This window comes from Rhea americana, unplaced genomic scaffold, assembly GCF_003343005.1.
Source record: "Rhea americana isolate MKP2758 unplaced genomic scaffold, rheAme1 scaffold_543, whole genome shotgun sequence".
In the NCBI taxonomy this organism is placed as follows: Eukaryota; Metazoa; Chordata; class Aves; order Rheiformes; family Rheidae; genus Rhea; species Rhea americana.
The window spans coordinates 99429-126446 of NW_028186694.1; the positions used below are offsets into that span (position 1 = coordinate 99429).

The 27018-nt window shown below is 50.4% G+C and overlaps 2 protein-coding genes across 3 annotated transcripts in view; one reads left to right on the top strand and one right to left on the bottom strand.

Moving 5' to 3' along the window:
* Positions 1-211, bottom strand: part of KIF9 (kinesin family member 9) — a 27882-nt gene extending 27671 nt beyond the window's left edge. The window contains exon 1 of the mRNA XM_085318592.1: positions 196-211. The gene's annotated coding sequence lies outside the window, so the exon portion shown is untranslated. The remainder of the gene's footprint in view (positions 1-195) is intronic.
* Positions 212-361: 150 nt separating this feature from the next.
* KLHL18 (kelch like family member 18) lies at positions 362-27018 on the top strand. Of its 2 annotated transcripts, none has more exons than XM_085318593.1 (10): positions 362-572; positions 13378-13508; positions 13718-13858; positions 15678-15876; positions 18788-18948; positions 19267-19403; positions 20089-20326; positions 22937-23041; positions 23374-23485; positions 24761-27018. In XM_085318593.1, the coding sequence occupies exons 1-10, from the start codon at positions 426-428 to the stop codon at positions 25145-25147; spliced, it is 1758 nt and encodes a 585-aa protein (XP_085174719.1). In that variant the 5' UTR covers positions 362-425; the 3' UTR covers positions 25148-27018. The 2 variants fall into 2 exon arrangements, with proteins under 2 accessions (XP_085174719.1, XP_085174720.1); XM_085318594.1 differs by having other exon boundaries at positions 20104-20326; positions 24761-27017.

The window sequence follows — 27018 nt, forward strand, 5'->3', positions numbered from 1 at the left end:
GCCCGTGGCGGGGGGATGAAGCCCTGATGGGGGCAGACGAGCGAGGCCATGGCGCCGGGGGGAGGCCTCAGGGGGCAACGGGCCCTAGCGAGGGTTCAAGGCCTTGCGGAGGGGCCGCGGCGGGGGGGAACGACGCCGCCTGGAGAAGGAGGCTCCGGGCAGCGAGGGCGGCCCCGGCCCCGGCCCCGCACCTACCTGGGCCGGGGCCGGGACCGGGACCGCGACCAGGGCCGGGGCCGCCCGCAGCACCGCCCGCCCCCGCGGCTGGCGACGCCGTTGCCATGGCGCCCGCCGGAAGTGAAGGCAGGCGGAAGTGGGGGTGTGGGAGGGGGTGTTTCCGCCCGAACGCGGGGGAGGCGCTACGGCGGCCGGGCGGGGACAGGGCGTGCGGGAGGCGAAGGCGGCGTGCGGCGGCGGCCGGGAAGATGCTGGAGGCGGCGGCGGCGGCGGCCGAGCCGGAGCTGGACCCCGAGGACCTGGTGCACTTCTCGGTCGGCGACTTGCCGAGCCGCGGCTACGGCGTGATGGGCGAGATCCGGCGGCAGGGCAAGCTCTGCGACGTGACCCTCAAGGTGCGGCGCGGCGCGGCGCCCCCGAAATGGCGGCGGGGGGCGCGGTGGCTCGGGGGGGGGGACACGGGGGTGCTGGGAGCGGGGCTGGAGGCGCTCGGAGGGGTGAGCCCCCCCCCCTTTGGTCAGCCCCCTTTGGGGGGCAGCTGCCCCCCCCCGGTCCCTTTGGAGGGGCAGCTGAGGGGCCCCCGGGACCCCCTGTGGGGGGGCAGGAAGGGGGCAGCTGATGGCCCCCCCGATCCCATTTGGAGGAGGCAGGAAGGGGGCAGCTGAGGGCCCCCCCGGGGCCCCCTATGGAGGGGGCAGCTGATGGCCCCCCCGATCCCATTTGGAGGGGGCAGGAAGGGGGCAGCTGAGGGCCCTCCCGGGGCCCCCTTTGGAGGGGCAGCTGAGGGCCCCCCCGATCCCATTTGGAGGGAGCAGGGAGGGGGCAGCTGAGGGCCCCCCCGGGCCCCTTTAGGGAGGTGGGAGGGAGAGAGGGAGCTGAGGCTCCCCAATCCCCTTTAGACGGGCAGAAAGGGAGGAGCCGAGGCCCCCCCCCCAGCCCCTTTGGCAGGGAGGGAGCAGAAGTCCCCCCCAATCCCTTTTGGGGAGGCAAAAAGGGGGGAGCTGAGGGCCCCCCTCTCCAGCCTCCTTTGTAGGCCAGAAAGAGAAGAAAGAGAGAGCTGAATCCCCCCCCCAGCCCTCTTTGGTGGGGAAGGAGGGGGGAGCTGAGCCCCCACCCCCACCCCAAACTCTCCTCGCAGGGGGCAGGRAAGGGGAGCTCGGCCTTCCCCTCCAGCCCTGGTTTCGGGGGACTTTGTGAGGCACCGTGCTGGGCGACGAGGATGGTGAACACCGGCGGGGGTGGGCGCTGGTGCTGGTGATGCCCCGCTGCAGGCACTCTGCTGCCGGCGGGAGATGGAGCCTCTGGTTCCCAGGCTGCTCCTGTAGCTCCAGCCGTTGTACCTGCGTCGAGCCATTTGGCTTGAAGTCCTGTTTGGGGAAGAAACAACGWTTCAGTTAGCTCCAGCAGTGGTCGAGGTGCGGACGCTCTGGGCACTGAGGAGGAATTTGGGGTGTCGAACTCTGAGTCAGAGTTGGTGGAGGTTTATGGACCAACTTCTGCTCTGCTCCAGCCAGTGTTTTATCCCAGGGGAGAACTGAGATGAACTCAGTCCTTTTGGGTAGGAGCCATTCTTTCTTAAGCACGTTGCCTTCACTTTCTTTTTACAAATAAACATTCTGCCCAGCTTTGGTAAATCCTCCAACTTGAGGTCCGGGTTGGAGGGGTAGTCTGCGTTGGTGAGACCTTTGAGTGTGGCCCAGGGTGACCACTAAGCCTTGGGGTCGTTGAAASCGGGATCTGCAGACTGGGAGCTAGTAGGGAGAGGAGTTTGTTGTGGGGTGTGTGCAGTACACAATGCGTAGGATTGGTTGAGTCATTACAGAATTCACTCTTAAGTTTAATTGAATGTGAAGGTGCTTCCCAGCCTACTCATCGTGAAACCTTTCACCTACCTCCTGCTGTTTGAGGAAAAGTCTGCCGGGATTGTCCTTGTTGTGGAGGCCGCAGAACGTGCGGCTGGCGCGCACCTTGGCGACACGCCGTTCGGTGCCTTAGGATCAGCGTTTGCCATGGTCCCCTGGAATGAGTGACTGCTTTGTAGGCAAAAAAATGCTTGTTATTAAGAGTACAGCCATTTGCTGTTCCTTATTGTCCAGCGTTGTAGCTTCTGAGACATTGTAGTTGTGAGAGTGTTYCGGTACACCAGTGATCCTGGTGTAGCCCAGAGAATTTTTTTTTGACAAAAGTGGTTTGTTCTGGAAAACACCATTTCTCGCCTGCGTTGATGCATCTGAGATGGCTTCATCTTTCAGATAAAGATCCTGGAGCTGGCTGAGTCTCCCACATCTCTGGCAAACACCGTAGTCACCTGGCGATGGGCTGTCCCAGGGCAAGAGTCCTCTGCCTGGAAGTGTTTGGCGTTGTCGGGATGAAGACGGTAGAAGCGGAGGTTATGAGTTTACCTCATCTCAAATAAGCGCCCTGACGTTGTTCTGCCAAACTGGCTCTGAATTCCTTTCCTATCATACCCAAGTCCTGGTTTTAGTCTTATTTAGTTTATTTTTATCTTTCTTCCACTGCAGAGTTGGAAAACGTTTGAAGTCTTGAGGGCTGAAAGGGATCTCTAGTGCAGTTGTCATAACGTGCGCTCTGACAGTGCTGGCAGCTTTCTGGATGAAGACACCACGTTGTCTCCATTTTCTTTTTTCCTTTTTGTTTTGTATCGAGAATCACTGGAGCAAAACATTACCTGGAGAGCATAGTGTGGAGTCTGTCATCTCTACGAAGTTTTAATATCTGTTTAAAAAAAAGATGTCCCTATTATTCTTAAATCTTATCTTTTTCTGTATTACTTGGGTATTCCCTCGTATAAGAAAGATCCCAATTTCAACTGATACATTTAACAGAGGAGTGACAATGTATTTTCACATTGGTCCAGATAAATTGCCTAGCTTTTCCTTGTGGATTCACAGCCTCAGAATCCAAAGTCCTTTGTTAGTTTGATTCCTCTTGTAGTATTAAATCATAATGTCAAAATTTCCTACTTGTTTGCTACTTCTGCCTCTTGACATCTGATTTCTGTGCACCAGCCTGTGTCCCACAGCAATTGAATTAATTGTCTGTTGTATCTGAGCCAAGCCTTTTCTTCCCAGTTGTTCCGTACAAGGTGTCTTCTCTAACTTACTTAGTATGCTCTGCTGAATGAGAGGTGATTTTTATTAGCTTCACTTTGGCSTCTTTGAATCAGTTAGCCACCATGAACACGGAGCTGACGTAAAACATGCTTTTCCTTGACCTTGTTCGCAAACGCTTTCTGCATACGTTGATGAGGCTGTAAATCCAGTGACGTGTCTGGCTGTACAAGGAGCCCACAGAGTGAGTTGTCCAGCAGGGATGGCRTTTGAATGCTCACTGCTCAAAACTGAGGAAGGAACTGGATCGAGAAACGTCTCAAGTCAATACCTGAAACAGAGCGTAGTGGATCCCGATGCACGTTGCACCATTTAAGCAAGTTTATCGTATTTTCAGACTATCTCCTGCATAAAGTAAAAACTTCCTTATGCTGCCTTGGGCCAGAGCTAGAAATTTGGTTCCTCGCGGTGTGACTGGTGTCCAGCCTCACAGCCGAAACGGGAGCAAGCAATCTGCTCTAGCGCAGTTCAGTAAATTGGCCTCTTCACCAGTATCAGCGCTGGGATCAMTGGCTGTAAATGATTCTCCCGGCCTACAGCAGTGTTTGCTGTACAAACAGACCTCAGATTGTCAGGAAGCGCTGGTGCTCCCTGCTTGTTTGTTTTAATTATTACCCTTGTAAAGCAAGATGAGCATCAATTCATCCCGTGTAAGAGACCCATGTGGCAGAATTTGCTCTYGTTTCTGAGAAACCGTGTTGCTGTGATTCACATCGCTCCATAGAAGACAGCACTGTCTGAGCAGAATCAATTCCTGTCTAAACATAAACCTGGTATTCGGTTATTTTCTCTGCCATTACCTTGTTGGTAAAAAAAAAAAAATCAATTGGCTATTTACTTAACTAATTGGATTAGCAAAGCTCTGCTTTAAAATTTTGGGGTATCATTGCTTCCGTTTCCTGTGCACGATGTGCACAAATGGCATGATAGAAACTCTCTCACCTATTTTACAGTGGACTTGAGACATTTTTTTAGTGTTCTCCAAGCATTTTAGAGCCCTCGAATGAAAAATACCGCAAAGGTAGAAAGACTTCCTGTCCACTGGAGAGTGCAGAAACTTGTGGATATTCATCCCTGATTTGGAGATTCGTCTGCTTTTTAATTGCATAAAAGTATCTGCTCGGCATTTTGTGTTTTTTCCTGAGCATTGTTTTTCCATGCARGTATCCTGTTGGGATGAAAGCTGTTTGGGCCGTTTTGTTTTCGGGAGTTTGCTCCTCCGTTTTAGTCCAAGGTACAAACGCTCTCCGGGGACACGTTAACAGTTTGCTGGAAGCCCGTGGCTTCCACTGCTTCGTAAAGCAGGGAAGGAACGCCAGCAGTGTTTTTCATTGATAAATTCCGGGGGAGCAGATATCTTTATAGCTCCTGCTCACGCCAGTCTGAGACGGAGCAGAACTGAGTGCCAGGCTGGCGCCGGTACTGATCTTAGATAAATCCCTGTCAAAAGAGGGGCAGTTCGTGTTTTCTTGACCCTCAAAGAGCTGAGTTAATGCGAGCTCCTCTTGCTGCTGCTCGTTTGGTTTTGAATAGCTTGCATGCCATAATTCCGTGAGTAACTCTATGACTAATTAGAAAAGTCTCTAAAAATGATGTAAGCCTGGCAAGATAGAGTGTTTCCAAGCAGTGGAGGGCTTGTATCATTCGTTTCATACCCAAGGCTAATCAGACTGACAGGTGATAGTCCTGTTGGCTTTTCGCCCTGTAAAGGGACTGTTCTAATCGTGTTTTTCCTGAAATATGCTGCTAACTCGAAACCCTCCCAACCCGAACAGATGCAGGGGAGAGGGCTGCTGCTGCCARGCTGCCGCAGAGGTGGAAGGACCTCCCTTTGTCCCTGCGAGGCAGATAAGTGGAATTCCAGACAGCTTACGCTGCGTGCGTGATGGCATCGGGGGCTGTGAAAAACCCCGCGCCTGACTGCRGACGTAAAAGCGCGTCTGCGAGATCCTTAAGCAAAACAAACTTTGTAGGAGAGAGGATATCTCTTTATTAGGCCGGATGGCAAGTGATAGGAACAAGTGATCTTTTCTGCACGTGAGACCTCTTGGTTAAGAGTCTTGTTTAAATCATGTCGTACAGAAGTAACAAGCTGCCTTGGGTGGTAATCGGACTTGTTCTTTCAGCTCCATGTCTCAGTTAGTCTAAGTGCTATTCACCTAATATTAAGACAAGTATTTCTGGTGCTTTAAACAGACATTAAACCTGAAGCATTAGTAGAAACCAGGCATTTCTGTGCTAGGGTTTTTACCTGGCTTCTTCAAACATGGTGGAGAGGCGTGCTATCTGACTTCCAAACTCATTTGCGCTGGTTTTAGTTTGCTTTCCTTAGAAAACCGAGATCTGTGTGATGTTCATCAGCTGTTCTGTTAGTCTTGTTTCATCTCTGTCCCTTCGAGCTAGCTGATCTCAAAGGAAAATTGTGAGAATTGGTAGTTGAGTAGAGGAGAGAAACCAAAACTTGTCCTACAGCCTGAGGTACCCTTCAGTGGCCTGGGTATTTAAGCTGATGACTGGCCACGTGGCAGGTGAGCGCGTTCTTGTGTCTGAGCAGTGGCATGTGTTGCTCCTTGCCCAGCTGGAAGTAGGGGACACTGTGAGATAGCTAAGGATTGCCTTTTAGTTGGTCCTTCAGGAGCTTACAAGAGTGCAGAGTTGGAGGCAATCCTCTGGATTTCCAGGATCCTCTCGCTTTCCGGGAAATGGAGATTGGAGTCCGAAAAAGTAGCTTGGCTCCTTTGAATTGAAAGTGAATTACCCACAAATACGTGTTGGTGTTGTACTTGCAGAAGGGATCTCTCTTCTGGTTCAAAAATTAGTTACCATTATGTCAGCAGGACTCGTAATTAGTCTAGACCAGAGGAAGCCATGACTTAATGGGATCAACCTCTTGGTTTGCAAATGCCAGGTTTGACCTAATCTCTTTCAGCTATTAGTTGGGTGTGAAGGATGGATGTTATTTGAATGCCTGAATTCTGATACAAGATCCCTTAAACTGGTGTTCTGTTATYTTCCTCCCAGCAAAATTTTGCTACAATGTGTTGGACACTAGCTTAATTTCCAGCGTGGCTTCTCTGCCACTTGGATGCCAGTGTTTGCGTTAAGAAAGAATTTTTAAAGTTCTTTGCAACAGAGAACTCGAGACGTCTCAGCTATGCAGCGTAGTGATGTTACAAAAATAATAGATGTCTTTATTACACCTACATCATTTTTCTATAGAGAAAGCTTCATTGTGCCCTGGAACTTATTAACATTTTGTGGATGTGGGAGTGTAATGGAGAACGTGCTTTTCATTAATCAGCTAGAGAACACATTAGAGGAGCATTCTGTGATATTCATGGGCAGAAATGCCGCTTTGCAAGCGATGGTTTTGTTCGTGTTTCTGGTAAACTCTCTCTTGAGTTAAAGCATACTACTGTTATGTATTGTAAGATAAGATATCCTTGCGTAAAGGTAGAAATCTTCTGAAAGCTAAGCTGCCTGAAGGGCTTATCCTCAAGCCTCTTCCCAGTGCCTTTGCCAGCCCTGATGGGGAGTTCTGGGGTATTTCTCATTCTGGGYGTTGTCTAAATGGAGCTTTAAGAGTCTTGCTAATTCTGGTGTAGTGATATGGATGTGGTTAAGTCTATGATAATTTCATTTGTGCCCAGAGATAGTCTTGAATTCCRGGCTGTAGAAAGTGAGAGGTGGATGTACTGAACTGCGTTTGACTCGCCGAGAGTGCCTGATTTCTGTAGCTTTGCAGATGTTGCCAGGAAACTGCAAATGGGAGCTTCCACCTTCAGCTGCGAGCTGAAATCCCCAGCCGTGATTCTGGCTCACGTGCGTGTCCTGTGAGGACCCAGAGCGGGAGAGGCCAAATGCTGAACACCGTCCCGGCCTACAGAAGCATCTCAGCAGTTTGCCTCATGGCACTAGAAAYGCAATAAAACCCTGCTGTCGGGAGGGAGCTGCGGCTGCGGAAGTTGCCCGAGCTCGAGGCTGGCTGCGTCCCGCCTTCGGTGATGAGCTGCTTTAAAGGACAGAGAGCTGGGCCTCTTCAGCCCGGGGGAGAGCAGGCTGAGGGGGGATCTCATCAGTGTGTGCAGGTACCTGAAGGGAGGGTGTCAAGGGGACGGGGACAAACTCTCTTCAGTTGTCCTGTGTGACAGGCCAAGAGGCAATGGGCAAAAACTGAACCACAGGAGGTTCCGCCTGACCGTGAGGGGGAATTTCTTCCCTGTGAGAGTGATGGAGCACTGGACCAGGTTGCCCAGAGAGGTTGTGGAGTCTCCTTCTCTGGAGATCTTCAAGGCCCACCTGGCTGCAACCCTGTCTGACATGCTGCAGGTGACCCTGCTGAGTGGGGAGGTTGGACTAGATGATCTCCAGAGGTCCCTTCCAACCTTACCGATTCTGTGATTCTATGAAATTCCGTGTTGAATGATCCTGGCCTCTGGATGCTTCAGCCCTGGAGTGTATGCTGTTGTATCTAAATGTAAAATAAAAGGGGAATTCCTTSCTTTGAGAGATCTTCTGAATGTGGCTGAAAAGGGCGGTCGGTTCCAAGCGTCGCACTGCTGTGTTAGAGCTGCTCTGCAAAAACCAAACAAGAGCTGAACAGGACGTCCCTGCTGGCTGCACTGTTGCTCAGAGAGTGCAAAAGTGGGATTTTACTCAAGCAGGCAAAACTTCTGCTTTTTTTTCTTATGTTCTGCTGATACTTCTGCAGTTCATGGGCAAGCCTGCAACTGATTTTAGGCAAATGAAAGCCTATCAGGCGTGGAGTGGAACTGATACCAAGAAGAGCATGAGTTCGCTATCACTTTAGCATTGAACTTCTGTAGCTTGACCTGATCAGGCTGCAAGCACGGGGAAGTATAGTTATGTGATCGAAAGAAAAGGTCACTTGGCTCCAGAGATATGGATCCTAAGATGCAAGGACGAACTTTGGTGACATGCACTGTGTGTGTTCATCTTCAGAAGTGTTTTTTGTCTTGTGCAGGAAAACCAGGAACTCTAGTTTGCCAGCAGTGAGGAGTTTAGTTGTTCCTTCAGGACTTGCCATTAAGTGTTTGTGGGATGAACATAACGATAGTTTCTAGACCAGAGATCCCCACTTCATAAATCTCCCTGAGGGCCCTCTATCATCACAAGAGCAAGTTAAAATAAAAATAAATAAATGAAAACGGCAGGTTTCGTGCTGCCGTGTACCAGGGAGCCGCTTCCCTCCAGCTGGCAGCGGTCACGCCGCGCAGCTGCATCGGCCGTTTGCCGATACAGGCTACACTGATCCAGCTGTCGAGCCCGGAGGCCGGTCCCAGTCCTCCTCCCTCCCCTGCTAAGCCAGCAGAAGATTATTCCCTTTTTTGTACAGCTCGTTTCTGTTTTATTTCCCAGAACTGGCCGATCGCAAGGTCAGGCAAACGTTAGCAGCGGCGCAAGGGAAGCAGCTCGCTGTCGGTGGAGGGCCTGCCCCTCCGCGCGGCCTCGGCTGCGTCGGCCCGCTGTGCCCCACGCGTGGCTGGGCAGCGCGCCCGGCTGGGGCGTTCGGCCCGGCTCGGGCAGCTGGTTGAGCCTTCTGGCTGCGGGCGGGCAGGGTGCAAACCCTGCCTTGCCTGCACAGGGCTCTCCCCGGAGCAGTTATGCCGTAACTCCCCAGTGTGAAATCTTTTCCCCCAGAGAAGGGGCAATAACAGAGAGACGGGGGGAAGCGAGACCGTCCCTTTGAGATACTGCGCGGCTCGGAGCCAAAAGGGTGGTGCTGCCCGGGTGCGGGGTGTTTCCTACCCTGTGATGATACAGCTCTCGKTAACCTGCTTGGACTCTTGCAGAATGACTATGAACGATCGCTTTTGCAATAAGCGGACGCGTTATTTCTAACGAGGCTGTCTGATGGCAGCCCATCGTGAGCCGAGATCGCTGCGAGGCATCCCCGAAGCTGTGCAGCCTTTCCGGGAGAGGAGAACAGCGCTTACGTTGGAAAGCTTCTGCTTTGCATGGGCTCTTGGACAGCGCTAAAATCTGTTGTATGCAGATTCATCCCACTGGAGGGTAAAACATCTGTCGGGGTTTTGGTCCATTGCTGCCTTTCCTAGGGAGAAATGCAGGCAAAGGAGGTGTAGTTTAATATGCGTGTTAGAGAGGCGAGGTCAAAGAAAACGCCTGTGCTGCGGGTAGGAGGYGGAGGTCTGGAGCTGCAGTCTTGAGCTCCCACCACTGCAGTCATCTGACTTAGTTTAAAGCATTTTCAGCAAAGTATATTTCAAAGAAGAAATCTATACAGTATAGAGGAGGGAGGGAAAAAAAAAAAAGGCTGGTGTTTCTCAGTGCTTTGCCCTTGACCAAAGGACAAGCCTCTCTCAGGCTGCAGATTTCTTTTGTGGGCATTTACCTGTAGTTTTGGCAGCCTTGGCAGTCCTCCAGACCTAAAACAAGGGTGATAACGTTTAGACCTTTCTCTGCACRTGATGGTTTGGCATTGGGGAAGCAGCAAAGATGCAGCTGCACTGCTGAGCTCCCCAAGTCTTCCCTGCAGCTTCTGCCTTTTGCAAGCGTGGTGCCCCAGCCCGACGGATGGTGTGTGTAATGCTGTTAGGATGTATTTCACAGAGGTTTCATCCCTCCCATCAGTAGCAGGCAGACGGGACCGACAGCAGCTGGTGTGGGCCTGGCTGGCAGAGTAGCTCCGTCCGCAGGGTAGGAAGGGGCTGGAGAACCCACAAGCACGCGGAGCTTGCTAAACAGGTCGGGCATTTCCGAGCCTCTCGTCTGGAATATGGACGGGCTGAGCAGCAAAGCAGTAACCTGGATCCTCCAGGTTGCAGCTGGTCACAGCTAAACCAGCAAGAAAAGTCCCCAAATGAGAGCTTCAGCCCCGAAGTCTCATGGAGGCAGACTGAATACCAAAGCTATGATGCTTTTATTTACTGATTGAGCTGTTTGTGCTCTGCTGTAATGTTAGTTTTCTTCTGTAGCCTACAGCAAGAGAGTAGTGAAACTGTGTGGAAGTCAGCACTTGTGCAGCAAGTGCTTAGCATTCCTAGCCTACAGAATGACCTGGAAGGGACCCCAGGAGGCCAACTAGTCTGTCTGCCATCCCAGAACAGGATCAACCGCCTTCGCTCTTGGTGAACGCTTGCAGTCTTTCGTAACACGTTGCGTAGGCCTCTTTGTTCATGTGCCTTAATGCTGTAGTTCTTGTTTTTCCCGTGAGCAGCGCTTTGGACCCTAGCTTACACAAAGATACAAAGAGCAGCACAGTCCTTGGTACGAACATACGTTGAACTTGGCAACTGGCCGTGAAGAGAAAGGAAATGAAAACCAAGCGCCCATGGACGCAGTGAGGTTTCATTAGCTTTCAGAGGTGCAGAGGTTCTTGAATTAATTTTCCTTCCTCTTACGTGTTTTATTTTTTTTTCCTCATCAAACAGTGTATTTATAAGTGTTTTTAAATATCTTATGCTAAAGAGGCCAGGACAGCGTTTGTGTTCCCTTACAAGTGGCTGTTTAAAATTAGAATGAAAACCCTGTTGTGAGAGGCACTGACAAAATTCATTGCTCGAGCAGAGCYGGAGCTTGCGGCGTTGATCTCGGTGCCCCCTGACCACGGGCTCCTTTGCGAGCCATCGGAGCATCACCTCCTTTCGCCAGAGATCACCACCTCTGTCACATGCATATGAGAAAGCTGGGGCTGTTTTGCATCGTGTGGGCTGGTGGGCTGCGCTCACACTGTGGTCCAGTTCTTGCTCTTGTAGAGCTGTTGAAGTCTTACTGCCCTTCTATAACTTCTATRCTTGGCCTTACCATCTCCACTGCTAGAAAACATGTATCCTCTTGCTCTGATTAGCTTATTCCGTTCTGCTTCCTCCATCTCTCTCTCTCTCTCTTTCTTTCCTTTTGTTTTTTTGTTTTGTTTTGTTTTTTTCTTTTTTTCCCAAGCAAGTCTTGTTCACACCTTCCACATCCTCCACCATGCTCTGGCTGCTGTTTGGAGCTTGTCTCAAGGCCAGCCTGTGAGGGCAGGAGGTGGAGGTGAAGTACGATAGATTAGCAACCACGTTAGCGGCGAAGGGAGCAGAGCACCGAAGCAGAAAAGAGAAAAGTGAAAGAAGGGGAAGGGATTTTTCAGCTCTGCCTCGWGTGCTGGCATCTGTGGCACAGTTCTCTGAAGCCCTGGAGCCTTTGAGATRTTTTACGTGTGTTTTTTTGTTAGTAGAAAAGACTGATATTGAGCTTTAATAATCTTGAGCTATCRAATCACCATGCAAGTGTGTATGTGACTTTTTTGCACAACTGTTAGAGCACGTACCGTTTCACTTGACGCTTTTGGGCTGGGTGTTGCGAACTCTGCAATACCCAGGGCAGTAGGATTTGTACAGTGTAATACAGGCACTGGGGCAGGCAGCAAGGAGCAAGCTCTGGGCACACCTGGGCTGAGCCAAGGCTCTCGGAAATTGGCTGTGCTATTGCCAGGCTGGAGCAAGCCTTAGAAGCGCTATTTTAAATTGGAAAGCCCTGCCTGAGCTGACTTGTCCCTGCACCTGAGGCATGCAGCGCTGCAAGCTGGCCGCACGCTAGAAGTAAGCAATTCCCAGACATCTGCATGTCCTAGTCGTGCAGGCGGAYGTGCACAGGCAACAGCTGAGTGGTCAAGCAGATTAAGAAAATATTGACAGCCTATGTGACAGTATGCTTTATTAAAAAAAAAAAAAGAAAGAAAAAGCACTTATGCATGTTCTATAATGACTGTTCCTTTCTTTCTTCTTTTTTTTTTTTAATTTGTGTGTGTGTGTGTGTGTGTTTGTGTGTGTTGGGCACTTTGCTCTCTAAATACCCAGCAAGTTTTAGTTTTGTGAGGTTGATAGCTCTGGGCTAGAGGGAGAGGCAAGGCGCAGCTGGTAACCATGAAAACCCCGAATGCAAACRTTTTTGTTAATAAGCTGTCTGGACGTGAAAGGTTGATGAAGCTTTTTGTGGAGAAGTGCAGAGAAGAAAAGGGAAGGGCTTCTAGGATGACCTGGAGAGCCGGGGAAACTGCTGCACTCACCTTGTTTGTCCCAACAAAACTAAGCTCAAAAGGGAAAATCTTGCTTAAGCGGGGGGAGAGGGCAGGTTTGCCCCAAACTCAGATAGGAATAAACTGATATGAATGTAGTTAGGCTGCAAGAGCTTGGATAATTCTAAGGATAAATTATTGTCTGGTGCCTGCRAGAGTGAGAACGGGAGTTGGAGACCCAAGAAGCCCCTTCCAGGCCCCACTCCTTATAGGTCAGGCAGGCTCTTTAGAGGATATAAATGTGAGCTGGTTTAGTAGAGCAGGTGAAAGTGAGCCCACGTAGATCTGAAGGAGATGAATTAATGAGCCTCCAGGTTATAACGAAGGTGACTGATGCTAAGCATAAGCTGAAGATGCAAAATGGACACCCGACAAGAAAAGGGCTTTAACTTGTAAGCTGGTCATCGGTGTGAGGGAATACCTAAGGAAAAGGAAATAGCAGTTGATTAGCCCAGCTTTTAGTTCAGCAGAATAACCACAGCCATGACGCACGCTGAGTGCCTGGCCTTCGCGGCTGTTTTCCTGTGTCGAGGGTGTCTTGGGAACAGGTAGGTGACGTGGAAAGCCTGACTGTCGGATGTTGTGGGACGGGTGTTATCTGAAGCAGGGCCACGGGTGAATGTTTCCTGGGCAGGGTGAGTTCTACTCTTCTACTGGGGGGAAGTAAATCTAGGCTTGAAACTTCTGCGCACAGTGGAATAGCGAGTTAATTTGGGTAAACACGTGGTTCAGTGAACCTGGCTCTTCTTTATTAGCAGTCTGGAGATGGCCTGCTGTTAGCCTGCAATATTGTCTCATCTTTGCTCAGTTGAGCTGTCATGGTAGCTTATAAAGAGGCTCAAAAGCTAGATTCAGAAGGCTGGATTTATTTCTGAAGACACAGGCTGCTGCCATGTTCACAAATGGAAATGATCTACCTTTCAGTGCTCAGTTACTGCTGGGCTGATAGAGCTGTATTGCAGTAAATCTGGACTGTGTGGTTAGTGGTGAGTGGTGCTGATCTTTCCTCCTTTCCCTTTTGTTCCCTTTCAGGTAGGGGACCATAAATTCAGTGCTCACCGGATTGTGCTGGCTGCTTCCATCCCGTACTTCCATGCCATGTTCACCAATGACATGATGGAGTGCAAACAGGATGAGATTGTCATGCAAGGGATGGATCCCAGGTAACTTCCAAGGCATCCCAAAGAGGATAGGCTGACGGGCTGTGAGTGCGTTGTGGGCCTCTGCRTTGTCTGTGCAAGTCTGCAGGCTTAAAAGCTTTCCATCCTAGTATGAATGGCACTAGACAGGATTTTCCTGTTAGTAGTGTCACACTAGGTTAATTGAATWGGCTTGAATGCAATGGGTTTTCTGCCCTTTCCCCCTCGTTTAGTGCACTGGAGGCTCTGATCAACTTTGCCTACAATGGTCACCTAGCGATAGACCAGCAGAACGTCCAGTCTTTGCTGATGGGGGCAAGTTTCCTTCAGCTGCAAAATATCAAGGATGCCTGCTGYACTTTTCTCCGAGAGAGGTAAGGGGCTCGTGTTTCCCCTGTGCTTACTGCTCAGCCGCTACAGCAAGCGCCCAGAGGGAGGATTTTGTGGTAAGATAGTGTGGTGTGCCCTGGTTTGGGGACTAGGGCAGAAGGAAAGATGGCAACAAAGCTTCAGTCATCTGTGGCTGGCCTGGGGGAAGTGGGATTTCTCCTGCCAGCATGGTAGTGGGGTCGGCATCTCCTGAGACTCATCATTCCCTTCAAAATAGGTTGTCTGGCTTATGAGATGCTACAGGTGGGGCACACTGCAAGGCCTTGGCTGGCCGTGGGAATTAATACCAAGAGCGCAACTGCCGGAACATTTCCCTTTTTCAGTTTCACCTGTCTCACTAGAGTCAGTGCGATGATACCGAGTCCCAGTGAGGGCGCTTCRGTGTCTTTTGGACCTTTAGAAACTGTTCTTCGGGGACGGAGCTACTGAAACAGCTTTGCCCCAGCTTTCTAGCAGGCTAGTTACCCATTACAGTGGTGTACAACTGCCTCTACCATTAACAAACCCACTGCAGTTACCCCCTRCTTGTGGGAGGGAAGGAGCAAAAGGACTGTTACCAAGGTGCTGGAAGGGAAGCTGTAGCAGAGCTTTAAATAATCTTTTTTTTTCTTTTTTTTTTTCCTCTCAATTCCTTAGCTGGCATTTGGCTGTAGGACTGTTCCAGCAGCATGATCTGGAAACTGAGAAGCTAGGTTATTCTTTGGAAACATACCACACGTATCTTTAGATAGTGCTAGGGAGACTTGTTTGATTCTTATTTTTTATTTTATTTTCTTTCCCCCAGAGAGAGAGAGAGAGAGAGAGAGAGAGAGAGACCCTCTTATTTCTTTGCAGCTGTTTGGTGTATTCCATGATGTGATATTAAATGTACCTAGTAAATAAATCAAATATGTTGGGCAGTTGTTGTTTTCTTAAAACCCTAAATGATGATGGATGGTTAACACCATGGAACAGAACTAATAGCTCTTGTTGGACAGCAACGTGCCTATATTGGGCAAGGCTGCTTGTTTGGATGGGAGTGTCCAAGGCACGTACCTGTTTCTGTATCTGCAAGAGTSATTTGGAGCTGGCACATGTTTGTGGTGAATACTGTCTTTTCCAGCTTCTTTATGCCACTGARCAGCCGTGATGCAGTGGGTGTTTGGCTGGACTGGAGGGGGCTCAGATCTGCAGCAGTACTTCTCRTTGCCTAACCTCTAATTGCAAAAGCATCTCTGGTGATAAAGCCTCCTTAATCTCAGGAAATGGCTTTGTGAAGCTGTAACACAGATGCTGTCCTGGAGCGCTCCAAAAGATGCAGGATGAAAAACAGAGAGGGATTRTTGGTGTTTACACAATGTGCTTGAATCCAGCTTTGTCCAGTGCTGGAGTTAAGAAAAAGCGCCAGATACAAAGCCCAGGGACCCAGAGATGCAGCAGATGACTGCTGTGCAGAGCCTCAAGTCTCCCCTCAACTGAAAACTCACAACCGAAGAGCAGACCCAGCAGTCTGTGCAGGGCCCACCTGAGAGGAGGGTTTAGGTTGTGATTTCCATCCTCTGGCTCTGTTGTGCATCCACCTTCAGATCTCTGKGTAGATACATTCGTTAGCTGGAATCTGCCATCTGTTGTTCTAACAGAAAGGTTAGACTTTGAAGTGGGCACAGCTGTGGTTTTCACTACATCTCACTGCATCTCATATCCTCTGACACTTGCCGTGGTGTGTGACTCCTGTTCACATACAGCGCTTCGCTGGGGCTGTTTGCAATGCTGTCCTGCTATTAAGCTGATGTTACTTTTGCTCTCCTCTYCCCCCTTGCCCAGGCTTCACCCTAAGAACTGCCTGGGAGTGCGTCAGTTTGCAGAAACCATGATGTGTGCAGTGCTCTATGAYGCTGCCAACAGCTTCATTCATCAGCACTTCGTGGAGGTTTCCATGTCAGAAGAGTTCCTGGCGCTGCCATTTGAAGATGTCCTGGAGCTCGTTTCTAGGGATGAGCTCAATGTGAAGTCTGAAGAGCAGGTATATACGTGCAGCTGCTATGGGATTTGGCAGAGGACGCTTTTGCCTTGGAGAACTTTTAGTTGCGTGGGAGAAACCTATTAGGTTAAAAACCTAATGAGATTCAATAAGGGCAAGTGCAGAGTCCTGCACTTAGGGAGGAATAACTCCATGCACCAGTACAGGCTGGGGGCTGACCTGCTGGAAAGCAGCTCTGTGGAGAAGAGGGACCTGGGACCACCACACCTGGGAGTGCTGGTGGACAACAAGGTGACTGAGCCAGCAGTGTGCCCTCATGGCCAGGGAGGCCAATAGGTATCCTGGGGTGCATTGGGAAGATTGTTGCCAGCAGGTCAAGGGAGGTAATGCTGTGGCGTGGGGAGGCCACATCTCAAGTACTGCGTCCAGTTCTGGGCTCCCCAGTCTAAGAGAGACATGGAGCTACTGGAGAGAGCCCASCGTAGGGCTACAAAGATGATCAGAGGGCTGGAGCATCTGCYGTACTAGGAACGGCTGCGAGAGCTGGGCCTGTTCAGCCTGGGGAAGAGAAGACTGAGGGGGGATCTCATCAATGTGTACAAGTACCTGAAGGGAGGGTGTCAAGGGRACGGGGCCAAACTCTTTTTTCAGTTGTCCCATGTGACAGGACAAGAGGCARTGGGCAAAAACTGAACCACAGGAAGTTCTGCCTGACCGTGAGGGGGAATTTCTTCCCTGTGAGAGTGACGGAGCACTGGAACAAGTTGCCCGGAGAGGTTGAGGAGTCTCCTTCTCTGGAGATATTCAAAACCCACCTGGCTGCAATCCTGTCTCACGTGCTCTTGGTGACACTGCTTGAGCAGGGAGGTTGGACTAGATGATCTCCAGAGGTGCCAGGCAGAGCCCTGCTGGCTCTGAGCCCTGCCTCTTGTCTGTGATGCCTGGATGTTCCTTGATCTGAGACCTACCTGGGTGTCTTGGGCTACACATTTTGCAGAACACTGCACTGAGGTGTTTTGGATCACAGCTGACAGAGGTGGAGCCTCTTGTGTTCTGAAGACTAGCAGTTGTGTCCCTTATAGTCAGTTAGGTGCTGGTCCTGGGAAGAGATGCTGAGGGCATAGGCACCAGCAGGGAGCCCTTCCTCCCAGAGCTCGATAGATGTGTTCCAACCCCAATCCAGAGGAGTGCTCTTGAGACGGAAAGAATTTGCTGCGAGTGTTATGGCCTTTAACATGACTTTTGTAATGAATATTCCACTGAATTGGCCATCAAGAGGGCTCCTTTAACAGGGTGATTCCTAGAATAACCATGAAACAAGGCTGAACCACTTTAGGGCGCCTGAACAGCCGTGAGAACCTATCACTGCTGATTTGTCGAAAGCCTGGGCTGACAGTCCGCAGGAGAGAGAGAACTTGTCCTTGAGCCAGCAAGTCTGTCCTGCTCTTTCTGAGGAGGTGACTAACAAAAAGCAGACCTGCAGCTGTCTCCATGTAGGGTAAGAGAGCGCTTTGTAATCAGGCTGTCTGAAGTGGTCCTGGAGTGGGGAGGCAGGGGATCCTGCCTCACATTCCAGCCACGTCGCAATGCCGTGCCGCAGAACYGTGTCTTGCCAGTTCTTCCAAGTCCTTGATAGATCCTTCGTGGGGCACAGAGGAGTCCAAAGAGTCWGGGTGTAGAGTTCTGTCCCTGGTGACATTTCCTCACCTGGACAGCTGCCACCCCCCTCTTCAGAAAGGGCTGTATTCTAGYGCAGTGCAGCCTGTGTGCAGCTTGTACAGCACCTGAGGAACGTGGTAGAATGGAAGTATTGTTTTCTTAATCACAACCATCCTTTTGTGTCTTTGCACTGAAGGCCTCGGGAGAGGTGATGCGGGAGGTTCTGGCTCTCCCCACCGTAAATGAAAGGCTTTATAATTTTGTTCCAGTCTACAGTACTGCTGAACTTTTCTCTGCAACCCTGGGGTGCAATAAAAGACCACCCAAAGCGGGTGCATGCACGTGGCATTTAGCTTTACTCTGAACCAGATGGCTGGTGGCAGCCACAACCACTGTGACCAGCACTCCTGCAGCGGTGGGGAGGCTGCTCGGGGGGTTTGAACTCYGTGAGCACAACTTGCACATAGAATCGAGGCTGCTGTGTGTGAAGTGTGGTGGCCTTGAAGTGTGCCTGATGGTCAGCGCTACTGCTGGGGACATTGTGGCCACTACTCTATGCCTAGAGGGCTCTCTGCCTCCAACAGCAGTGGTAGGATAAGGGCAGTGGGCAGAGCGTTAACTTGGGTGCCCTCATCTGGACATAAATGTAGTAGTATAGGAGGACGAACGAGCCCAAGCRTTAAGCGTAGGAGCCAGGTGAACCAGAGGGTGTATCTTCAATGAAACWAGGCAGCAGGCTCCCTTTGCGATCTGGAGCCAAGGGCACAATTCATCTTGTTGTAAAGTAGCCATCCAAAACAGGGCAGATAAACTACGTTTTGAGAAGGTCTGTCTCTTCGGTGACCATGGAGGGGGGCTAGGGAGACCTGTTCCGTGTGGATGTCTAGTATATAGTTGTCCAAAGTTAAAGAATGGAACCCTACCACCATTTTTTTTTCTGWTTTTAGTAGAGCAGCAGCAGCAGCTCTTCTCAAATTTGCTGATTTTTGACACTAAAAGCCAAAGTTTTGCGTTCTGACCAACCTTCTCTAAAAAGCTCTCTTCCCAGCTCCCTCATCTCTCTACAAATGGTTGTACTAAACAACCTGCCCCACAGGACGGTAGATCAGTATCAGATYGGCAGAGCCCTCTGGTACGATGTAGAGCATCTTCATTCTGTCCTGAAACCATGTCATCAGAGATCAGGGGAAGATCAGTGTCAATTTGTGGTTCCTTTCCCATGAGACAACTGGCAATAGCAGTTAAAAAAAGAAGGAAAAACAACTTTAGCTTTCTTTGCCTCTCTTCCTGGCAGGTGTTTGAAGCTGCATTAGCCTGGATACGGTATGACCGGGATCAGAGAGAGTCGTTCTTACCAGAGCTCCTGTCCAAAATCCGCCTGCCCCTTTGTCGACCTCAGTTTCTCACTGACCGTGTACAACAAGATGACCTTGTCCGCTGCTGCCACAAATGCAGGTGAGGCATTGGAAAACCACTGTTTGTAGGTAGCAGGAATGTAGTTCAGCAGTCCTGGAAACTGAAGCTCTCTCTCCATGGCTAGAGCATCTCACACAGTGGAAAACAAAGCAGTGTCCCTGTTTGTAACCTAGCAGCAGGGCTAGATTGCCTTCTGGCTGTTCCTGGAGGGAAATCAGCCCTTTCAGCAGAATCTGACCTTTTCAGGAGGGAAAAGCTTGTTACCTGAATCTGCCTCTGGTTCAAGACAGTCAGATTTCATCATAGTGAAACTCAGACTCAACCAAACTCTCTTCAAATATTTGCCTTTGATTTCAGGGATCTTGTTGATGAGGCAAAAGATTATCACCTCATGCCAGAGCGCCGGCCGCACCTCCCAGCGTTCAAAACCCGTCCTCGGTGCTGTACGTCCATTGCAGGACTGATCTATGCTGTYGGAGGGCTTAACTCAGCAGGTACCTTGCATATCCACTCCCTGCAGTGGAGAGAGCAATGTAGTTTGCCAGCTAAGGTGACAGAATCATTAACTTCCCTTCTCTGCCCCCATGTAAACTATTGAGCAGTTTCCCCTCCCTGTACAGYGCTTCCACTCTTCCAAAGGGATGCTAAAATGCTCAGGGTGGCCCTGCCTGTTGATTAACATCTTCCCTGATAGACATGCTGTGATACCAAGAAAATGGCAATACCAGTAGATGTGACTGAGTAAGTCTCAAGCCTCCTGCCCCTTCTGAGGTTGTAAAAGGCCTCACTTCCACAGTCTAGGACTTCTAGAGTCTTACTGTACAGGGTATGGGCAAGATTTGAAGCACTCTGTAATCATTTTGTATTGCAGAGTGCAATTTTTATGAATTTTTCAATGAATATTGGGCAGGTTTTTTTGGTGGGTGAGTAGAGATGCAACTGGGAAATGCCCCTRACCTGACTTTTGTGTAGGAGTGGGGAGGCTGGAATAGGAAGTGTGAGAGCTCAGCCTTTTCCCCGGGGAATGGACGGTAACGTCCATGCGTCAGCCCTTTCTGGAGGGTCTGAGCAGCGGCTGTTTATCCCTCATGTCCCTCTCACAAGGGCAGTTTTGCTAGAAGGCGATCTGTGTATTCAGCAGAGACTGAAGAATTGGTCTCCCCCTTTTAATTTGAGTAGCAAATTTTTATGCAGGTGACTCGCTGAACGTGGTGGAAGTCTTTGATCCCATTGCCAACCGCTGGGAGAAGTGCCAGCCRATGACAACGGCTCGGAGCCGCGTCGGTGTAGCTGTGGTGAATGGACTGTTGTATGCCATCGGCGGATACGACGGACAGTTAAGGCTGAGTACTGTCGAGGTTTACAACCCAGAAATGGACTCCTGGTCCAAAGTGGAAAGTATGAACAGCAAACGAAGGTATGTGTGGCCCGCTCGGTAAGGAGGGGGCCTTCGGAGCAGGTGGGGGGAAAAAATTACATCGTAGAAAGCCGAGCAGGCGTTGGGTGATGCTGGATACCGGATGAGTTTCCTGTGTGGGAAAGTAGCAAAAAAGGCCAGCACCCCTTCTGGGATGAATATGCAGAAGAGTGGATTTATGTGGAAGGAGTTAAGCTTTATCTAACCACATTTGGGGCACTTGCACTGAACCTGGGCACCGCTGCTGAGTAAGGTGGGGAGACTGTTGCAAAGTATACTCGTGTATCAAGGCATAGATTTATGAKGAAAGACGTTAAGATCTTGGTATGTAAAAAGCAGCTGAGAAGTGACTGAGTGTGGGCTGTAAATTACAGAGATCTCTTATTTTTGGTGGCACCGTGGAGTGAAATCAAACTAAGAGTGTTAACATTGTGCTGAAGAGATCTGCAAAGGTTTGTACTGGAGTTCCATAGGAAGCGGTCAGAGCCCCATGTCTTTATATTGTCATACTAGAAGGTAGATAAAGCACTGGGAAGATTGACATAGGAAACTCTCCTGTACCGATAGGAGCTGGAATAAACCCATTTTTCCATCTCTGGTGTTGCCATCTTCTTTTCTCACCAGAGAGCGTAAAAGACTCGTAAGTGGGGAGAAGAGAAGAATATCTTTATGGCCTGGAGRGAGGAGTGTGTAGCTAAGCAGAAGGTGTCTGTGCTTGACGAACAGAGCTGCCGCAGTTCACGACCAGCCAGAGGGAGCATATGTTTGGAAGCACATTCTGAGTTGTGTTGAAAACCCACCTATTAAGCTGTGTGGTCATCCAGTCCTCCCCACCACAACACAGCAATTGCTTCCATGTTTGAACATATTCCTGGCTTCCAGTGTTTTTGCTGTGGTTTTCCTTGCACTCGTGCCTGGTCACTGGGAGTTGTTAAATTATTCACTTTTCTGCAAGCTTTGCAGCACGCCTTTACCATAATGGTTTATCTGTGGCCGTGGGTGGGTTTTTTTGTTTTTTGTTTTGTTTTTTTTGTCTGAAACACTGATTGCTTGGGAAGAATGCACTGCGAGTGGCTAAGTAYGCGAAATCCCAGGCACCAGGCTCACAGTGACGGCGTCTCTGYGACTGCTGGCATCATGCCCCTTTACAGGAGTGTGTCATGTAAATAAGTCCAGGTCGYTTTGGTTCTTGACCAAAGCTTCAGGTCTGGCTCAGAGACAGAGCTCATATAAATTCCTGGAACCATTTCTAGCCAGTGAGGTCATCTGCATTTTTAATTTGTAGCAGAAAAGCTCAGTTTTTCCATAGCAATGAGGTTCCTTGGATCGTCGAGCTTTTCCCACAATGAGAGGCAGTTGCTCTTCTTCCGTGATCAGGTTGTTCTGCATGAAGCCAAGCAGAACGGGTGTTGGATACTCTTGTGCAGAGAAAAACATCACTTATTATACAWAGCTGCTTGGCTGCTGTAGTAGTGCTGTGGTTTGATCATCGAGGATGTGTTCCGGGCTTTTATGGGAACCTTTTATGGCTTCGCTTTCGGGGTGGGATCCCAGTCTTGTTCAAAGCTTCCCATTTGATAGCCTTTTGGGCCAAGCATGTGATTTACGGGGTGTAACGGCAGGGTCGGAAACCTCGATTTAATGTATGAAAGCAACTAGTGTGTCTCCCGAGGCTGCATAGTAGTGCCCATTTTAGTAGCTCTGTGGTCACCTTCCACCAGCAGCAGTGGGGAGGTGTTTCCAAGGAAGCCAGAGGGCTGCTGGGATTTCTACCATGTTCTGGGTCACAGTCTCTGCTTGCATTTTGGTTTAGTTAGTTCCTTTGGTCAGGACAAAGGGGCATTTTTGTGCTGTAAATGTCTTTTATGACTTGCTACCTGGGAGAACCAGTGCCGAGGTGAGAGCGAGYAGTTGAACAGGCTGCAGGCATGATGCCAACTCTTTCAGGTCTGCATTGGCTGCGTTGATTATCTCCAATCGCTGTCTGATTTGYAGAGCCTTGTTAGTGTCCACAGCTGATGGTCTCAGAAAGGGATGAAGATAAAAGCTGGATGAAAGCTGTGGCTGTGCAGCTACTTTGATAAGGCCTCAGTCCAGGCGGTTGTTGAAAGGCCAAGTTTCACCCTGTCCCTGGTCATTCTCAATGTTTCCTTCAGTGCTAGCAAAGTTCTTGGTGAGCTGCAATCAGGACACTGAATGGAGTGAAAATTAACCCTGTCCAGACAAGATTTTTCTCAGCTGGATCTGTTCCTTAGTCCAGCTGACACCAGAGGAAAAACAGGAGTAAGTGGCAGCTGAGCGACACCACCCACTTCAGTAGCAACACAGATTTGTGCCAGATTAAAGAAGATTTTAACCACTGTGTCAGGCATCATGCTGCCCTAAGACTATTCTTCCCTCAAATGGGGCATGTTGCACCTAGACAACCCCCTTGTGAGACCTCTCGGGGAGCTATTAGCCAATGGGTTGTCACTGACTTGTGTAGACCGTTCCCTGTACTGAAATCCATTACACAGGCAATAGAGCAAGGCAGGTGGTGGGGATTTGCCGTACTCCGGATCGCGTAGCGGCCCGTAAGGCCATCTGACGGGGTCCTGCTCTTTGTTTCAGTGCAATGGGCACAGTGGTGCTGGACGGTCAGATCTACGTATGTGGAGGGTATGATGGAAACTCATCTCTCAACTCCGTGGAGTCCTATTCACCAGAAACGAACAAGTAAGAGCTCCTAACGCCCCGCGGCTTTTCCAGTGCTCTGCTGCTACTGTAGCGCCGTGCTGCTGGGAGCCCTGGCTGTAAAATGCACATGCAGAAATAGTGGAAAAGCCTTTATAACTTCATAGCTGTGTGGTATCCCCTCGAGCAAGAGTTTGCCTTGGTGCAAGCCAGCAAAGCCAGTGGTTTAAATGCAATAGGCAGTGAAAGGAGAATTACTGAAACAGAGTCCTGGAAAATGTGATAAACCTACATTAATCCGTGGAGCTGTTTGGGGCCGTGCACATGCCGTGCCTGCCGGAGCCCTGTACTAACTTCTCCTCTCCCTTGCTAAGGTGGACAGTGGTGACCCCGATGAGTTCCAACCGCAGCGCTGCTGGAGTCACAGTCTTCGAGGGCAGGATCTACGTGTCCGGAGGGCATGACGGCCTACAAATCTTCAACAGTGTAAGTGTGCATGATGTGGGTTCAGGTTCCCAGAAACCTGGTGCAGAAATTAATCTGCTAGAGGCAGCCTAAAGGGCAGACTGGGAAGGAGCCATGCCCTTTCTCTGTGCGCTCAAAGTCTGTGTGCCTGTAAGTATTTACACCAACAAATTATGTTGTTATCCAGGACTCTTCTTCCACCTTGGGAAGAAGTGAGCCAGCCAGGTTCCCCTGAGAACTGGACTGAAACTGTGGCTCTTGTTCCCCGACACTAAAGACTGAGCAAATACATGTTGTCTCTCTGCCTCCTTCACTTTTTAAATCATTGGAGCCAGTAGTTGTGTCCCTGTTCCTTACAGCTCTGAAGTATCCTAGACGTCAGGCACTTACCTCTACTCTCTTTGCCTGTTTGGATACAGTTTCAGAAGCTGGTTGTCTCTGAAACAAGTTTTGCAGCAGGTGGAGCTTATAGTACCAGACCTGCTGTGCTCCCTTCCATCTGCTCAGTGTGTCAGTTCTCCGCTTGTCCCCTAAAGAAGAGTGTATTTTGGAAAAGACAAGACGCGTTTATCCACTTGGCGGTGAGAATGCAGGAAGCAGTATCTGCACTGGCCTTGTCAGTGGTGCAGGGCACTCAAAGCCCGTTGTAATAAATGATTTGTTGAAAGCAGCAGTAACTATTTCTGCCTTCCTTAGCAGATGAGAGGCAGGTTATTGTCTGCAACCAGACGCACCCCAGAGCCAGCTGTGGGCCAGGGAACTACCAGTCTGCTAGTCGAAATTCATTCCCGAGTTTAACAGGTTTAGAGCAGTGCTGGAGGTCTTGCAGGTGGAATTCATCTAATGCTGTCTTAAGAAATGCAAAGGATTAAAATCTCTATGAACTTTAAATGAAGGGTTTTCAATCCTTTTGGTGCTGAGCCTCAGATACCTGTTCCAAACACCATACAGAGGTTGATGAAAAGTGAGAGAGGTAGAGGGAACATCTTCAAAACTGTTTCCTGTGGTCTCTGCAGTGCCTTGGGTGGGGAAAGTGGTCTCTCCCACCATTTACCTGCTCTTGCTCACCAGTGAGATGCTGCACTCAGGTCAGAAGTAGCAGGCAGAAATGCAGTGGCTGGTGATATCCTAAAGGTCAGAACATCTTGRTGAAATCTAGTTGTACGAAATCAAGCAGCAAAGCAGAAGCTTCTTGGTCTGCTTACCGTTGTGTAAGGAGAACACCTGAGCTCTCTACGCATGTGGAAAAGTTCATGCAAGAATCCCCTTAACGTTACGGTGCTTCTGTGGCTGCAGGTGGAGTATTACAACCATCACACGGCCACGTGGCACCCAGTCGCCAGCATGCTCAACAAACGCTGTCGCCACGGAGCAGCCTCCCTGGGCAGCAAGATGTTCGTCTGCGGTGGGTACGACGGCTCCGGCTTTCTCAGCATTGCTGAAGTCTACAGCTCCATGGCAGATCAGTGGTACCTGATCGTCCCGATGAACACTCGACGGAGCCGGGTCTCCCTTGTAGCAAACTGTGGCCGTCTCTATGCTGTCGGGGGCTACGATGGACAGTCCAACCTCAGCTCAGTAGAAATGTATGACCCAGAAACAAACCGCTGGACGTTCATGGCTCCAATGGTGTGCCACGAGGGAGGGGTTGGCGTGGGCTGCATACCGCTCCTGACCATCTGAGAAGGAAGCGTTTGGGGGCTGTCTTTTGAACGACAATCTTGGGAGAGGTTCAGAAAGCGTTTTGTAATGTGATAGCCCGAGAGGTACATTTCCAGGTGCTCAAGTGTCATTCACAAACACACAAAAACTTGACAAAACAATCCCTACCCTTGGCTTTTGCCCTGGGGCTCCAGAGAGATCAACAATCTGACATTCGGTGCGAGTGAGTGTGCRGTTGCTGTGAGCAAGGACATCCCTACCTCCCCCTCTCCTGCTTTAACYTTTGCACGGACCTGTGGTAGGCAAATTCTTCCTCTTGCCATTTGTCTTAGCTGTAGCGGTGAGCCGTGTGCATGTGGTCTGCTTCTGGTTGTGCCTTTGGGAAGTGATGTTGTGGGCCGTGGAGGGGGCGAGCCTAATTGCCACSTAACGGCCCCGTTAATGACTTGCAGAGTGCTCGTGCGCCTTCCGTCAGCAGGCAGAGCGACCCTGGCACCGGGAGCGCTTGGTTAGTGATGGTGTTGGATAGTGTGCTGCTTGGCAYGGTAGGACCTTACCCAGTTTATCAAAACAACAACAACAACAAAACCCCAGCATGGGCACGGTATCCCGGCAAGCGTGTGGAAACTGCGCGGGCTCCGCTGCTTGCACAAGACCCTGTTAGCTTCTCAAAGCAGAGACGTACTTGGGTCAGCTCGATGGAGAAAGCTCGATGGGGAAAACGTCTCCACAAGAGCCACATGATGGAGAAACTAGGAAGAAGGGAAAAACAGTCAGTTAAACCATGAACAGTTTTAGCAAGGCTTTGAGGAAAATACTGAACGTAAATGACACTAAGCAACAATCCTAATGATTTCAAAATAGGGAGTCAGCCAAGGTGTTAATTATGAAGACGACCCTTTAATTTCATTTTGACTCGCGTGCTTTTGGCAGAAAAGCTAGGCTTTGCTTTTTCAAAGCTGCTGTGTGAGATGCAGAAGCTCTTCCTGTGAAGAAGCAGCCRGAGCAAGGTGCGACCAGGATCTTCATCGTGCACAGGGCGGACAACAAGTGTCTCTGTAAGGCGCACGCCTGCGGAGTTGGCACCGCCGTAGCCCAGGCAAGATCAACGTCTTGGGTTTCTGGTGGTGGTGTTCTGTTTTGCTACACTGGGAAAGGTCTTTGCAACGTGCTCCGTTGCTCGGTTCAYGCGGCCGCGCGAGGGAGCTTCCTGGGGCCAAACCGTGGCACAGCCAAAGYAGTCGACGCTTTTGCCGCGGCGGGAGAGCAGCACATGGCTGTYGGGAAGGCGGTGGGTAACGGCAGCGGGCAAGACGACGGCCCTCCGCGCCTGTTAAACACTCGTGCGCGTTAGCTCTTTGGTATTGCTCCTGCATGAACGTGAGCTGTGCTGCATTCAGGGCTCTCCCCCGCGCCCGTCTCCTCCCGCGCGCTCCTCCAGCGAAGCCGCGCGTCCTTCTGCCCGGAGAAGCAGGCGCCCGGTGTCGCCGCGAGCTCAGCCGGGAGGAGCGGCGGGGCTGCGAGCCCCCTCCTCGACACTAACCTCTTCAACCCGCCGCGAGCGGGTCTCTGCCGGGGGGCGGCCCCGGGCCTGCGCGGAGCCGGCGGCGGCGGGGAGCGCTCCGCGGGCTCCCCCCATCCAGACCCCACGCTTCTTGTCYGTACCTGCCTCCCGGCATCGCTTGGGATTTTAACTTCGGGTGTATATGTGGATGTCTATATATTCAGGTACTATGTATATTTTAGGTATATACACACACACACACGTATATATATATATAATGAGCATATCTGGTTATATATGTGTGATTTGTCAGTGYGTATCTGTTTGCTCTGTGTACACGTGTTTGCTGGGCTCCCTCGAGGCTGGATTCACTTGGGGTTTCCGTGCT